This window comes from Elephantulus edwardii, unplaced genomic scaffold (genome assembly GCF_000299155.1).
Source record: "Elephantulus edwardii isolate Elephantulus edwardi_28Jun2011 unplaced genomic scaffold, EleEdw1.0 scaffold00044, whole genome shotgun sequence".
Classification (NCBI taxonomy): Eukaryota; Metazoa; Chordata; class Mammalia; order Macroscelidea; family Macroscelididae; genus Elephantulus; species Elephantulus edwardii.
In genome coordinates this window covers 8405072-8421915 of record NW_006399794.1, presented here as the reverse complement: position 1 = coordinate 8421915, position 16844 = coordinate 8405072, and the positions used below count along the sequence as shown (strand labels likewise).

The 16844-nt window shown below is 36.5% G+C and overlaps 1 protein-coding gene across 1 annotated transcript; it reads right to left on the bottom strand.

Moving 5' to 3' along the window:
* Positions 1 to 5935: 5935 nt before the first annotated feature.
* LOC102854659 (olfactory receptor 6-like) lies at positions 5936 to 6892 on the bottom strand. Its single transcript, XM_006885621.1, has one exon. It carries the CDS (start codon positions 6890 to 6892, stop codon positions 5936 to 5938), a length of 957 nt encoding a protein of 318 aa, XP_006885683.1.
* Positions 6893 to 16844: the final 9952 nt, after the last annotated feature.

Here is a 16844-nt window from a genome sequence, read left to right as displayed (position 1 = left end):
TTTGATTGTGCTAATCGTAAACCTACAGTCAAACCAGGGAGTAGTCTCAGAACAAGGAAACATTGCATGGTTAAAAATCAGGAAAGCAGTGCATGCATCCTGTCTCCATACCTTTTCAATCTGTATGTAGAACAGATCCTTCCAGAAGCTGGACTTTCTGAGGAAGAATGTGGCATCAGGATTAAAGGAAGACTCATCAACAACTTGCAATATGCAGATGATACAACCTTGCTTGCCCAAACTGAGAAGGATGTAAGGTGTTAGCTGCAGAAGGTCAAGAACTGTAGTCTTAGCAGCACTATGATAGATGGAGAAGAGATTGAGGTTGTTAGCAGTTTCAGCTTGCTCGGTTCCACAATCAGCATTTTTGGTACCAGCAGTCAGGAAATCAGCAGACAAATTGCACTTGGCAAATCTGCTGTCAGGGATCTCTCCAGAATACTGAAAAGCAATGATGTCAATCTAGAGACTAAGGTGTGTCTGATTCAGAGCTGAATAATCACTACAGATAACAAAAGTAAATAATCAGTGTCTTTGAATTGTAGTGCTAGAGAAAAGTATTGAACATACCAAGGACCACCAAGAGAATTAACAGGTCTGTCCCGGAGAGGGTGAAACCAAGTTTCTCCTTGAAGGCTAGGATTTTGAAGCTCCGTCTTACATATTTGGGGCATGTGGTCAGGTGGGTCTGATCCTTGGAGAAGGATATCATTCTTGGAAGAGTAGAGGGACAGCACAGGAGAGTATGAGATGTATTGATACAGTGACTAGGGCAATGGGGGTAAGTATTTCAGAGTCAGTGACAGTGGCTCAGAATAGAGCAGGCTTCTGAGCTGTTGTATATTGGGTTGCTATGTGTCGCAGGTGACTTCATGGCACATAACTACAACAACCACTATGCATCTGAAAGTTGGATACTGGCTAAGGATTACAGAGAAAAGAATCAGTGCCTTTGAATTGTGTTTTTGGAGAATAGTACTGAATAGCCAGACAATGGTCTACTAAAAAAACAAAACAAAACAAACATATTCTGGAGAAGATGCAGCCAGGGTGTTTGTTGGACAAGGATGGTGAAGCTTATTCTCACCTATTTTGGGCATGTTGGTAGGAGGGGCCAGTCTTTGGAATAAGATATGTTTGGAAAGGAGGAGGGTCAGCCAGAGAGTGGAAGACCCTCCGTGAGATGGATTGACACTGTGACGGTAACAAAGGGGTCAAGTATATCAGAGATGATGCACATGACAGAGGGTAGGGCAGAGTTCTAATCCATTGTTTTTAAGATCACTGTGAGTCATAATTGGCCTGATGGTACCTAACAACAACAACAACAATAACATATTCAAGAACAAGTTTTTGAGTCTATTCCAATATTTATTTTAATCTTTATTTATTGTCTTTTCCAATGACTTTATTTTTGTTTTCTTCATTTATAATACTCTTTATGTCATTCCATAATTCATCAATCATTAATGGTTAATGTGTAAAATATATTTTTGAGATTGCCTCTACCTTCAGATGGAATTATGCAATATTGACAAAAAAAACCAAGAATTCATGAAACACTGTATAACATAGATCATTCTAGCATTGTAAGGAGTGAAACAAATTAGTTACAAAAGAAAAAAAAATATTTACAAGACCACTACTTTAAAAAGCTAAAGAAAGGTTTACTGACAGTCATTTGTGTATGGTTACCAGGGAGAAGGAGAGATGGAGAGAGGCATAAACAATTAATAAATAGATAAGAAACGTTTATTAAGCCAGTGAAGGGAAAGAGAATATGTAATATGTGAGTAATCAGATGCTGTGGATATTATAATTGATATTATAATTAATGCTATAAAAATGTGTAAAGATGACTAAAAAATCACTATGATTTGTAAACTTTCACTTAAATTGCAATTAAAAATAAAATACATACATATATAAAAAAAATCTCTACCTACCATTTTTTTAAAAAAATCCATGTCTTTACAATCTATATGCAGTCATTCAGGAAACAGGGCTTTATAAGGAAGAATGTGGCATCAGGATTGGAGGATGACTCATCAACAACCTATATTATGCAGATACCACCACCTTGCTTGCTGAAATGGAGGAGGACCTGAAGTGCTTGCTGCAGAAAGTCAAGGACTATAGTCTTCAATATGGACTAAGGCTCAATATCAAGAAGAAAAGATTCTCATCACTGGACCAATTGGCAGCACCACGATAGATGGAGAAGAGATTGAGGTTGCTATCAATAACAGCTTTCTTGACTCCACAATCAACACCCTTGGCACCAGCAGTCAGGAAATCAAAAGATTAATTTCATTGGAGTAAATTGGCTGTCAGGGACCTCTCCAGAGTACTTAAAGTGAATGATGTTGGTCTAGAGACTAAGGTGTGCCTGATCCAGGCCATGGTCTTTGTAATTAATTGCTATACATCAGAAAGTTGGACAATGACTAAGGATGCTAGAAGAAGCATCAATGTTTTTGAATCGTAGTGCTGGAGAAGAGTCTTGAACATAACATGGACTGCCAAGGAAGCAATTAAGTCTGTTTTGCAGAGGGGAAACCAAGTTTTCTTTAAAGGCTAGGATTTTGAAATTCTGTCTCACATACTTTGGGCACGTGGCCAGGAGAGAACAGTCCTTTTAGAAGAAGGACTTCATGCTTGAAGGTTGGAGAGGCAGCACAGGAGAGGAAGACCCCAGATTGATACAGTGACTGGGGCAATGGAAACAGGTGTGTCAAAATTAGTGAGACTGGCTCAGGATAGGTTCAGGCTTCATAGCTACTGTACATAGTTCATACTGTTCATAGTTGTACTGTCCCAGGCAACTTAATGGCACATAACAACAACAACAACAACAACGACAAGTATTTTAAAAAACAAAACATACTGAGTCCCCTAATTACAATAAGAGTAAAGTGATCCTAAAATGGTAGGAGCCAAGTGAAGGCATTTAATTGCAAAATCAAGGCTATCATGGTTATTAATGGACAACTGAGTTAATGAAATAATTGTACTAGTCTGATTAACAGAGACCTTTAGCATGACTAGTTGATTATGTTGTCCTTAAACAGATGGGAAATTTACTAAATTCTTATTTGTTATATGTAAGTAGAAGATTCTTGGGTCAAGGAAACCTAAATATGCCTGGATTATCAGAACAGAAAAGCAGATAGTCTACTCTAGAAAAAGAATGTCAAATAATAGAGATTATATCTTAAGTTATAATAATGAATTCTTTCCAACACAGCTTAATTGAATGAAAATAATTTTTATAATAGAAACAATATTGTGAGAATATTTCAAAATAGTTTTCATTGTCCATTTCCAACTAATAAAGTTTTCCACACAGAAGGCTTTACAACATCACTCTATCTTTTTTTGAGGAGGGGGAATAACAACAAAAAATAGTACATTCTAGCATTGTGATAAGGGATTACAATTTTTTAAAAAGCCTCTTATATGTGTTATTTTTTAGTGTTCCTGGGAGGGTCATTCCCAAGAATACTAATTCTGCCTAAAAGAACAGTGTACATATCATTATGAATATACAGAATTTAAGCAAAAATGAATTAAAGCCTTGAGACTACCAGATTGAGATACACAATGAACTGCTGATAGGAAACTGCGCTGCAATACTGAAGGCACACAGTTCGAACCTACCAGCTGCTGTAAGAGACAAGGATGGGCAATCTCCTCTTGTGCAATTTATTGCCTCAGAAAACCTGCTGGAGAGTCAGCGATGGTTTGATTCCGACTCAATGGTATTCAACAGCAACAACAACATAGTTTATAAAACATTTTAGTCTATATAAAGCTAAAATAAAAGAACCTTATTTGGCATTATATAAAAACTCAATTTGATATGATAAGACTATGCAATTAGAAAATAAATAGTCAAAACAAAACAGAATATACAAATCAAAACTCCAAATAGATGTGTGAAATATGATTGACAAAATGTTGGATTGCATTTGAATGCTTGTCATCATTAAACTCTTTGTTGCTGTTATGTATCATTGCGTTGGAACAGACTCATAGCTTCAGTGGGTTTTTGTGGTGCAGTTTGTAGACTCCCACCATGTGCCTTTGAGATTGCAGTACACCTCCCTACCACCAGGCCAGCAGGCTCCCTTTAGAGACCACATCTCTTTAGAGATCATAACTCATTATTTACTCATCCAGTATTTCTTCTGAGCCACACATATCCCATTTTCTTTTTATCACTTTATATACTAGCCCTTACAATTGCATCCACTTTTCCAAAATCAAAAGAAAGTTGAGCATTTTGGGAAGATCCTTCATGTCCTAGTGAAGTACCATCCAAGTAAAAGCTGTTCACCTTTTGTCACTGTCAATGCTTCTTTTCCTAAGAAGGAGTGGCCTTAAAGCAACTTTAATTTTCCTAGAGGTTGACTCCAGGTAATTCCATTAAAAAAAAAAAAAAAAAAGACAAGACATTCATGATTTCTGCCTAAAAATCTGATCCAAGAAAGAAAGCTTTTACTAACCTAAAGTTTAATTAGGGAGCTCTCTGGTAGCCTAGTGGCAAGAAGCTGCACTGCAATTGTGAACACTGGTTCTGACTCTATAATACACAACAACAAAGTTTGATTATTTCAATCTATCACAAATTCAAACTCAAACTCACTGTTCTCAACTTGTATGCAATTCATAATGACCCTTTTGCCATGCTTCCAAAGCTATAGATTTAAAGAAGAATATTTCTTCCTTAAGTTCACTTGCACTCTTTGGATTAATAGTACAATGTGTTACAGGTTATGCCACTAGAGCTTTTGTTGTTGTTAGGTGCCGTCTAGTCGAGTATGACTCATAGTGAGCCTATGAACAAAAGATCTGAACGCTTTTCTATCCTGTGCCATCTTCACATTTCCTGACAACACAAGAGCCCGTTTCAGTAGTCACTATGTCAATTCACTTGGTTGAGGGTCTTCCTCTTCTTCACTGACCCTTCCCAGCATAATGTCCTTCTCCAAGGAACAGCACCTATAGCAACATGCCCAAAGTATGTGAGGTGAAGCCTCATCATGCTTGCCTCCAAAAAGCACTCCAGCTGCACCCTCTCCAAGATATATTTGCTTGTTTTCTTGGCCGTCTCTGGGACCTTCAGTGCTCTTCTCCAACAGCACAGCTTAAAGACATCAATTCTTTTCTTGTCATCTTTATGTACTACTGTCCAGTTCTCAGATGTATAGCAAGCCTAAAGCAGATATACCTTAATCCTCAAACTGACATCGTTACTTCTCAATAGTTTGGAGAGGTTCCTAACGGCAGATTTTCCCAGTGAAATACGTCTCCTTATTTCCTGACTGCTTGTACTAAGGGTTTTAATTGTGGATCCAAGCAAGATGAAGCTGTTGACAGTTTCAGTCTCCTCTCCATTCATCATGACGCTGCCTATTGGCCCAGCAATAAGAATGTGATTAGGTATTATTGTCATGACAGGAGTCCAGAATGAAGGCTGCATAGTAGAGTGAACCTGGGGAAGGGATTGTAAAACAATGAAAGGGTTTTTCTTTTAGTTTTCAAGGAGAAGGATGTACTGGGGGAACAGGCGGGAATGAATTAAAATCCAAAGTCTCTGTAAATTTTCATTAAAATTAATAATGATAATAATTTTTTTAAAAATAAAATCTTTGGTTTCTTGACATTAAGCTAGTCAGGTGTAAACTCTTTGTGCCACACAAGAACTTCAACAGAACTCTAAACATCAGCTTGATAGTATTATTATTATTTCATTTTTACTTATGTATATTTATGTATGTGTTTGTGACTGTTTTCACTTACTGTTTTATAAAAGAACATATTTGGTTAAGGACTATGAGCCCCTGCATTTATAATTGTAGACTTTTGTTTCCTTGTTTCATTTTGAAGTTAAGTCAGTAACAATGAAAGGAAAAGGATTGCCTGAGTCTCTTCAGCAAATAGAATCTCCCAAGAACATTGCTCTCCCACTCGTCATGGTCTTTCTGATGGCGTCCTTGACTTCCTTGTTCCTTAGGCAGTAGATGATAGGGTTAAGCATGGGAGTAAATACTGCATATATGGCTGAAATCAATTTATTGGAATTGAATGAGGCAATGGCTCTGGGTCTGACATACATGAAGATTACAGCTGTGTAGAAGATAACCACCACGGTTAGGTGAGACGCACAGGTGGAGAAAGCCTTCCGCTGACCAGTGGCTGAGGGTATATGCAGGATGGTAGAGACAATGAAAGCGTAGGAGAGTACAGTGGCTGAGAGAGGAAAGACAAGGATGACGATGGCTAGTGCAAAGTCTACCATTTCAGCCATGGAAAAGTCCATGCAGGCCAGTTTGAGGATGGGAGACACATCACAGAAAAAATGGTTCAAGATATTGTTGCCACAAAACACAACTTGGGATATGAAGTATACCTTGGCCATGGAGATTGTGAAGCCACTTATCCAGGAACTGATGGTCAGCTGAACACAGAACCCTGTGGTCATCATAACTGGATAACGAAGAGGGCAGCATATGGCCACATACCGGTCATAGGCCATGGAAGCCAAAAGCACACATTCAGTACAGGCAAACGAGATGAAGAAATAAAGCTGAGTCATGCAGCCCAGGAAGGAGATGGTATTAGGGTGAAATAAAAATCCAGCCAGCATCTTGGGGACTGTGACAGTGATGTAACAGGCCTCCAGAAAGGACATGGTACTTAGGAAATAGTACATGGGCTTGTGCAGGGACCCAGTGACCCACACAGCGAGGATGATGACCAAATTCTCCAACAGCACAAATATGTAGGTGATGAGGAAGATGAAGAAGAGCAAGTCCTGCAGCCAAGGGGCAGTAGGGAAGCCCACCAGAACGAACTCATTAATATTGGAAATGTTTTGTTTCCACATGATAAAAGACAATTTAATGATAATAAAGGGGAATTATAGAGCAAGTGGAAAGTGTCCTTCAGGCTCCAGGGACTTTGTCATTAAACTTAATTCTAATGTCAGAGCTGGTGCAAAAACATGATTTAGGAGTCATGAGGTGACACAAGATCCTCTCCAGAATATCGGAGAAGCCAGCTTATATAACAGACACAAAGCTAAAGATCCCAAATCAGAATGTCTGATTAAAAGATTCAATCCTTTGGATCTGAACCAGGATTGGTCTTCAGGTAATAATAACAGTAACTATTTTACTTGTCAGCAGAGTTCCCGATTTCAGAGGCGTCTATACAGAATGAGACCATGAACGCTGGAATCAGTGTCACAGAAGACTTCAAGCAGCAGGACTGAGAAGCAGGAAAATCTAAAACCTGGGGAAAGACAAGAATAATATTGATTTCTTTTACAGGAACTCTTGTGGTTTAGACCTCTCCACACAAGGGTTGTGTTTCTGAAAATTTGGATTTACCAGCTGTTCCAAGGGAGAAAGGGGCAGTTTCTTCTCATGTCAACAGCAATGAGTTGGGGTTGTTGGGTTTTTTGGTTTGGTTTGGTTTTTATTCCCCACCCCCTTCTTTTAAGGAAAAAAGGAAATGGGGTGGGGGTGGTGGGGTAGTGGATTTTCCTGGCTAGGTGTAGCACTTACTCTAACCTACTCCTTAGTTTTTTGGAAGTCTTTTGAAGATCGCAGAAATTGAGGTTAATAACTTTTTCTTTTTTTTTCTGTTTGCTTTAGGGACACCAATTTATGTATGTTGTTGCTGTTGTTGTTAGGTGCCATCAAGTTGACTGGAACTCATAGCGCCTAGACAGTACCTCCGATTGTTGCCCTGTCCTGGATCTTGCTCACTATCTCTGTCACGCTCAAGCACATCCTCCCTTTTGCTGGCCTTCTTTTCCCAGCTTGTCTTCTGAGGTCGTCTTCTGGCACTACATTCAACAATGTTTTACCATTACCCATAGGGTTTTCAGAGACCCCTTCTTTCAGAAGTGAATGGCCAGTCCTGCGTCATAGTCTGTTTTAGTCTGGAAACTCCAGAGTAACCCTGCTGATATTTGAAATATCACCTGCATAGCTTCAAGCAACACAACAAAACACAAACCCCAACAGTACTGAAACTGATGGACTATCTGTAGAATCAAGAAATATCTACCCTCCACTAGCAACACATTTTTACATTTTATATGGTAATGACACATATAGTTACTTTTAATTATAAATTAATTTGTGTGATTCATTCTACATGCCCTTTTAAAAGACTAGATGTATGTTGGGAGTGTTTTTTTTTTTTACTATGGGAATAAGAATTTGAATAATTCTTGAATTTGACTAATTTGTCCAGTTTGTGGCCTTTGAAATTCATTCCTTAGATAGTTCTTGAGGATATTGTGGATCATTGGACTTCCTTGCTTGGTGTGATAGGGAGGGAATCAAGAGACTCAACAACTGAGAACGGTCCTAGGCTTCCCAGACACAATATGATCTGATTAGAGAATTGAAATTTAAAAATACTTTCTCCAAAAATTGTGGTCAAAAAAAGAAAAACACAATATATGAATAATTACATGCAAATCAACAAAAATACGGAGATGGGGCAATAAAAGCAAAATTTTACTTTTTTGTGATAACAATAAAAAGCAAAAAAAACCCCAAAACCCCTTCTATAACCTTTAAAACAATAGTGTAAAGAGAAATGTACAATTCAAGAAGACCAGTGGAGAGCCTGGAACCAGAAAGGCACTTCGAACCACTGAAAAGAAACTATAACATGGAATTCATGCATGTTTAGTAATTATTTCTAATTTGCACATACTTTGTGACCTAAACCCCAGATTTTCAATTAAATGATTGGTGATATGACAGAAATCAATAATAGGTAATAGAGAATTCACATTTGATTCCTTTCTCTACGAAAAAGAATGATCCTTTAATTGATTTAAACAATTATTTCAAGGTAGCTATTTCCCGCCCCCCCCCAAGGGATCTGAGGCAGTCTTTAAGCACAGAACACAAATCTGAACACCTATAGAACAAGATTCTAAGGGAAATTATATATGTTAAAACATACCTGCTCATGTTTGATCTTTCAGGAATCATGGAAAGAGAATAATAATGAGATTCAAGATGGACAAAGAGCGCTTCAATGTTCAAAAATTGTAGTAAAGCATTGAAGAAACTGCAGACCAGTGGGACACAGAATTGAAAAGTCTGCAATCTAACCTAGTGTTATCTCTTAGAACCTTTTTATAAAAGCTTAGATTTTTTTTAAACTTCAGTTCTTTCATGAATGCACAAAATGCTATATTTTATAATAAAAGATGCAACAGATCGTGAATGATTGCTTTACTGGTGGCTGTAATCAAGACTGAGTAAATATTTATTTGGCCTGGATGATGAAAATCCAGATCCCCTACTCATTTTGAAGAGTAAACAAGTCATTATATTTATACTTTGAGAAACATAAACAGTCCAAAATGTTAGAGCTACAAAAGTGAAACATATTCAAATAGCCTAGTGGAGGAAGAACAAACACTGCTTGTTGAGGTAACCTTCAAAAAATAAATGGCGATTTATTACACCTACATTCATAGCAGCATTATTCACATTAGAAAGAAAATGGAAGCAGGCCAAATGCCCATCAACAAATTAATGGATTGAGAGTTTGTGGTACATTCATACAATGGACTACTATCTAGCACTAAGGAGTAACGATTTAGTAACAAACATGGGAGACTATATAGAGCATTATGTTGAGTGAACTAATTCAGTCACACAGGGACAAATACTGTATAAGACTATTATTATCAAAATAGAAGGATAAGGCAGCGCTGGTGGCCTAGTGGCAAGAAGCTGCATTGCAATCCCAAAGGCACACAGTTTGAATCCACCAGACGCTCTGCTGGAGAAGGAGAGGCAATCTCCTATGCCAGTCGGATCTGATTCAACAGTACACAAGAAGGGGGGAAAACAAAAGAATTCGGAATAAAAAAAAACAAACAGAAGGATAACTATTAAGATGTCTATAAATGTCCAAAAGGGGAAAGGGACAGGGAGAAGGAGGTGGAAAAGGCGGGAAGGTGGAAATCACTAGGATAGCAGAGTTTAGTGGAAAGATGAGTTTAGGTGAAAGAATGAGAAGATCCAATGCGGACTTGAAAAGACAGGGTAATAATAAACATATATCAATAGTAATTACTTTTTATAAAACACAATGTATGGTTATATGAATCAATGTAAATGATTATGTGAAGCACAATGTTCATAGAAAGCAGGGGGGCGGGGGAAATCAATGGGACTGTCTCCTTATCTGCACTTTGCCAGCTATACCCTACCAAAACAAAGTCCACAGAAGAAAGAAAGAAAGAATGATATTACTATGAATTTTTGTTGGCAGAGCTCAACTAGGTGGCCAGCTATCCACCACTTTGTTTTTAATAAATTAATTTTTAAATTCTTCTAAAGATTGCCATTTCCCATCTCCAATGTTCCACCCAACTACACTCCCAAGTCCCAGCAGACTTATTTTACTAAGACAAATGAGCCTATCAGATAGGAATTTATTAAGCTTCCCATTATCAGATTATTATTGTCCCTCTCAGATACGTCTGTTCATTACTTTTCTGCTTATCTAAGTTCAGTTTTTTATCTGCTCTGGATATTATTTCTCATTAAATCACCTCCCCAATATCTTATCTCTTTTTGCATATGAAATTAATTCTTTCACAAATCCTTATTGAGAAATTACTATGTAATAGCTGTTATTCCAGAAACTTGAAATATATCCGTGAATAAAACAGATAAAAACAAGCAAAAGGCCCTTAACTTGTTACACCTAGTAGAAGGAGATAAGAAAGAAATAATAAATACACTAATGATATAAATATAGAAATTCATAATTCTATGAGGAAAATTTGGACATGTTGCTAGGAAAGGCTATTACTTGGTAAGGAACATCATGCTTGCAAAGGTGGAGGGTCAGCAAAAGAAAGGAAGACTCAATGAGATGGAATGTCACAATGACTGTAGCAGTGGGCTCGAGTGTGTCAGAGATGAATGAGGATGGCATAGTATAAGACAGGGTTCAGATCTATTGTTCATAAGGTTGCTATGAGTCTTTCTCGACTCGACAGCACCTAACAATAACAATATGAGGAAAATAATACGGCATGGCAGGAAAATCAGGGGTTTAGGGCTTGGTAGTAAGTTAAAATTTTAAATAAGATGGCCAGGTTAGAATTAATTATGAAGGGTAGTAAAGAATGCTATTTATGGCTATCTGCTAAAATAGCTTTTCAGACAAGGAGAGTCTCTTGTTTAAACACTCAAAATGAGGGACAGCAAGGAGTGAAGTATGGCTAGAGTAGCAAATGAAAGAAATTTAAATCAGAGAAGTAAAGGGATGTGATGATGATGGGAGACAATTATTATGACCCTTGTAGGTAGCTGTAGCCGGAATAGCTTTCATGGTGAGTGGATTAGATCCTACGTGAAAGAATTTAAATAGATGAGTGCTCTGATCTTATCGACATTTTAATAATTCTCTGGCAGGTTCAACTTATCTGAATCATTTCATGCAACTCTTAAAGATTACCAGTTATCTCTGTCTCTAAAAAGTCATTTTCATATTTATTGATCAAACTTTCTGTCCAGTTAAGACCACTGTAACATGAATTAAATGCTCTTTTTCTTTTCACTACTTGTTTTCTATTGCTACTACTTCTCAGGTAATGTCTATTTTTCTCATCTTAAAAATATTCATTTTATCTGCTCCCTTATCCTTCTTCACATACCTTTAACCTTAAAATTACCTAGATGATTTCAGGCACTGAAAAACATCAAGACAGAGAGACACAGAAGCTATCTAGTAAAGAAAACTGTCAAGGTTTAGACACAGAATCATTCTTGGATGATTACCAAAGATAAGAAGGGAGGAAGATGACAGTAAAAATCAATAAGTAGATAATAATTTCTTATTAAGAATATAAGAGAATGATAAGACATTGTAAATATTGTAATTAATATTATTAAAAAAATAAGTGAATGATTAAATACCAGTGTGCTTTGTAAACTTTCACTCATATAAAATTTTTTTTTTAAATCTGCACTTCCTTTTCAGGGAGTTCTGGTGGCCTAGTAGTAAGGAGTTGCCCTAGCATTCCAAAGGTATGTTGTTCAAATCCACCAGCTGCTCCACAGGAGGAAGATGGGCAGTCTCCTCCTGTGTGATTAACTACCTCTGAAAACCCACTGGAGGGTCAGCTATGGATCGGTTCAAAATCCATGGGACACAATAACAATTTCTTTTCTAAAAAAAATTAAAGGAAAAAAACCTCACAAGAGAACAGATCATTTGAAAAGAATTTTGTAAGTAAAATAATAAACTGCTGCAAAGAAGGAGAACTGAAAGTAGAGATTAATTACAACTCAAGACTATCAATCTCTAAATCTATATAGTTTTTTTCCTATGCACAGACTCACTGCTCTTGAATATTGCTTCCCATTTGCTTTTGCCCCTGGTATATTCCCACTCCAATTCTAAATATAGTTAATTCTGAGTCTGGTTTTCCCTGCTTCATTATCACCCTGCTCGCTCTTCTAAATCCTTGTCTTGACCCTAACTTATCCAAACCAATTTTCCTTTTTATCAAATATTTTGTATCTAAGCTCCTCACTCATTAATTTAGCTTTTACTCATCTGAGCTTTCATGATCAGCCTAAAATTCTAAAACCTTATTCATTTCAGTTGGTTTTGGGGGCTTTTTGTTTGTTTGTTTTTTGGTTTTATTTTGGTTGTTTTTTTTTTCTGTGAGCAATTTGTTTTCCAACTCTGTATAACATTGGAGGTCTCCTAATATTTGAACTCTGGTGACATGGTCCGTAGCAGTTGTACTGCCAACCCACAGGCAGCTCTTTCCTAGCAGCTGCTTCACAGGAGAAAGATATGCCATTTCCCCTTCTTCATTGACAGTCCCCAGAAAATTCGGAGGAGGGTCACCCATGAGTTGATTACTACCTGAAAGCAACGACTTTGAGGATTTTTTTTGTTTGTTTGAGTTTGTTGGATTTTTAAAAAAAGATTTGAGCTATTCCTGACTTCATTACTAGTTGGATCTAGTTATATATGCCTAAATTCTAAGTCTTCACAATGCTCCTCCCTCATCATACTTGACCTCTGATCCAGTCACTGAGCTGATGTATTCCACTCAATCGTGGCTTATTTCTCTAATCTAGAGATATTTTTAAGAAAAACGCATTGACTCAGTCAGAGGAGAAAGCTGATTAGTGGAGCCAAAAGGAAAGAGTCTATGGAGATTCTTAGTCATTAAATTATCTTGAGATGAGTGAGAAAATAAGTTATCTTAAGAAGAAAGAGGGATGTAAATGCAAATTTAAGGGTTAGTTAAGAGAAACTGAGGGGATTTATTTAATTTGGATGAAAGAGAGAAATAATCAAAAGAAAGATCAAAAGTCCAAAGCTCAGCAAAAGACAGATGGAGGAGCATGCCCTTCAAGAGCTTGGTACATATAACAGATGGCAATAGGGCAAATGTCCACTCATGAAAATGTTTTCAATACTAAATAGTATTCCTGAATATGTACTGAGTTATATTACCAAACTATAAGAATTAGTATGTGCTTTCTTTTCTAACTCTGTCCAGGTGAAATGGTCACTGATAAATATGAACTCTTTACAAAGCATAAAGTGAGTCTCTCACAAAGTGACCCCTACTATTCTATGTATAGTAATTTTCTGTCTTAGTCACATACTCAACCCAAACTTATGATATATTGAAGAACTTGAATTTCTTGAGTGCAATATGCCCTTCAACGGTCTGTCCAGATGTGTGTACCTTGTTTTGCGTCTAAAATATCTCCAGCTCTGTTGTTGTTGTTGTTACCTACCATTGAGTTGCCAGTGACTTATAATGTCACTAGCCTGACAAATGCCTACTTAGAGTTCATCCTCTGCATCACACCATCTCTATCCACTCCTGACAATGCCCACATCATGTTCATTTTTTTCAGCTAGTAGTGCTGCTTCCAGTGTTAAAGCATTTTGAACCTCCCAGCATGGTAAGATAGCATGCATTGATTTACAAATGTTTACTCACCTACCACCATTAATAGAGTTTTGAAAATGCAAAATTTATTATATTTTCAACTCATTTTTTAAATTTCTTAAATTTAGCTTCGTTCTAAGTGGGGAAAAATAATGTATACTGCATTGAAACAGATGAGGGAAAGAACTGTTAGGAGAAATATATGATTAGGTATTATTGTCAATGACAAGAGTCCAGAATGAAAAGCTGTATAGTGGAGTGAACTGGAGCGGGTATCGTATAAGAATGAAAGATTATTTTTTTTTTTTTACTTTTCAAAGAGAAAAGTGAACTGGGGAGTGGTGGGCAGGGGGAAAAGTGTACAACAATGAATCAATGAAAATCCAAAGTCTCTGTAAACGTTCATTAAAATAAAGGGGAAAAAAGTAAAAAAAAAAAAAGAATTAGCTTAGTTTTTGGTGGGTGCTGGTACTTGATAAGTACAGAATCTGTGATGTTTAACTAAGACCAGACAGATCACTATAGTGTAATCTGTTTATTCTTTTTTAGAAACTAAGTCGAGTAGCTCATCTTAATTGAATCTGGTCTGAAAGTCTTGGTTCAGTTGTCCTGTCATCATATCTTTATTGAAAATAAATGTCATAAAGAAGGGAAAATAAAACCAAAGAGAAAATTTAGAATAGCACAACCCAAATCCTAGAAAATGCTCTCTCTATGAAACTCAGGAACTTAGGGCTTTGTACTTGTAGTTGCCTGGAAGTCTCCGACTTCTAGATGGATGATAGAAAAATTAAAAAGTATTTTTCTGTAGCTTCAAAGAAAATGCAGCCTTACCTTATTCAAAAGTACTGAGATTTTTATACTCAAATATCATGGGTTACTTCTGAGCCTGTTGAATGCTTCTGTATGTTGAGAGTTGGAGATTGGCTGAGGCCAGGAACTAGCTTTGTATGTTAACTCCTCTCATACTCTTCACCCAGACAGAATCCAGAGTTGACTAATTTGGTTTGCATTGAGCTTACTGTTTAGAAGAGATGACTGTTCTTTAAAAGCCACATCCTTGGGGATCTGATCCAAAAGTGCTATAGGAATTTCAAGAGCAACAAAGACACAGAAGTTAGAGACATTTCCCTAGAGTTATTGTCACTCTAATTCTCACAATTAGAGTGATTTAGAGAGAATTAGAGAAAGAGAAACATGAAAGAACAACAACTTCATGACAAGGTCCACACTAATCAAAATAGGATCTAGTCTCCATTTTCCTTCTTCTCTTTGGATTTATAGAAAATACCTATTATACATTGTCCATTTCTTAAGGCATTAATATTACCAAGAGAGGTGCAAGAAAATGTATCAAACACACAAAAGGTTATTTAACAGAGTTAATAATGAATATATTCACTAGCATATCCTACAAGACTTTCACACACAGTACTTGATATAGAATAGGAAAACAAAAAAAATGTGGTTTGTATGAATAAATGAGTGAATATGTTGAGCAAGACAAGAACTGGCATGCTGAAATTATTAAGTACTCCAAAGTAACTATCATTATATATTTCTCATTAAGGATCAGTAAGAGATAATGTAGGTAGGGAGAAGGAAGACAGGAGATTCTGAGGGTCTATGAAGGTTAGAATTCAAAAATAATAACTATAATGAAAGTTCCTATTTAATTAAGCTGAAAAAATTATTACACAATGGAATAACATTGTAAGATTTATGCATAATTAAGATATGTCCATGCTTGTGGAATAATGTTGAGAAGGGTTTGGGTCAAAATTGAGAAGCACACTTAAATGCTCAAAACCTGTAATCAGAGTGGCTCAAGTTTTTATTTCTTTGCTATTTTAGTCTCAGTTTTAGCAATTTTGTAAAATTATCTTTGGTGTACTACATTTCTTAATCCATTCATAAGATGCAATCATAAAATTCATATGATATCTAATAATGTCATTTACCATAGAAAATTTTGTATTTGCTTTCCAACTAATTTGTCTGTAGCTGTAGGACACATATTAATGTATTCAAGGTTTCATTTCACATTTATATTGATGTATCAATATCCCTTTAGTTTGCTAATAATAGTCATGATATAACTTTAGAAGCAATAAAAATTAAAGTTCAAAATAAAATGTCCCTCTTTACAACATGCCCAAAGTATGTCAGATGGAAATTCAGACTCCTTGTCTCCAAGGAGCAGCCTGGTTTCACCCTCTCTAGGATGAACCTGTTTGTTCTCCTGGTAGTCCATGAAATCTTCACTACTCTTCTCCAACACCACAGCTTAATAGCATCAATTTGCTATTACTAAAAGAACAAACTAAATGAGTAGGATTGAGACAGGGGCTGCGATAATGGGCATAAACAGAGCACAGATTATGAGGATGGTGCAGATCAGGCAGTGTTTTGTTCTGTTGTAAACATAGTTTCTATGATTCAGAATCAGTTTTATTACACTTAACAATAAATGGACTACCATGATTACTGTAGCAATGGGCTCAAATGTGTCAGTAGGATGGCACAGGATAGGGCAAATTTCAGATTGTTTTTCATAGGATTTGCTATGAGTCACACAGTTGACTCTACAGCACATAAGAAAATTAACAATGATAATTATTATATAATTTCAAAGTAATTATTAAGAATCTACTTTATATATTATAATAGTTTATGATTAAAGAAATGCATATACCAAGTTTCCAGTTTCTACTTTTTATTGTTTCCATGCTATGAAATTCTACAAGAAATAAAATTCTTGCCTGCGGAACAGGACTAATATACATGTCCGTGATAAATTCAATGGAAATTAAACATTGTTAAGAGCTCTATCTCCTTCTCGAAGCAGTAGAAC

What these genes read in the sequence shown, in the direction of transcription:
- LOC102854659 (XM_006885621.1), bottom strand. Translation starts at nt 6,892, where the DNA reads ATGTGGAAACAAAACATTTCCAATATTAATGAGTTCGTTCTGGTGGGC.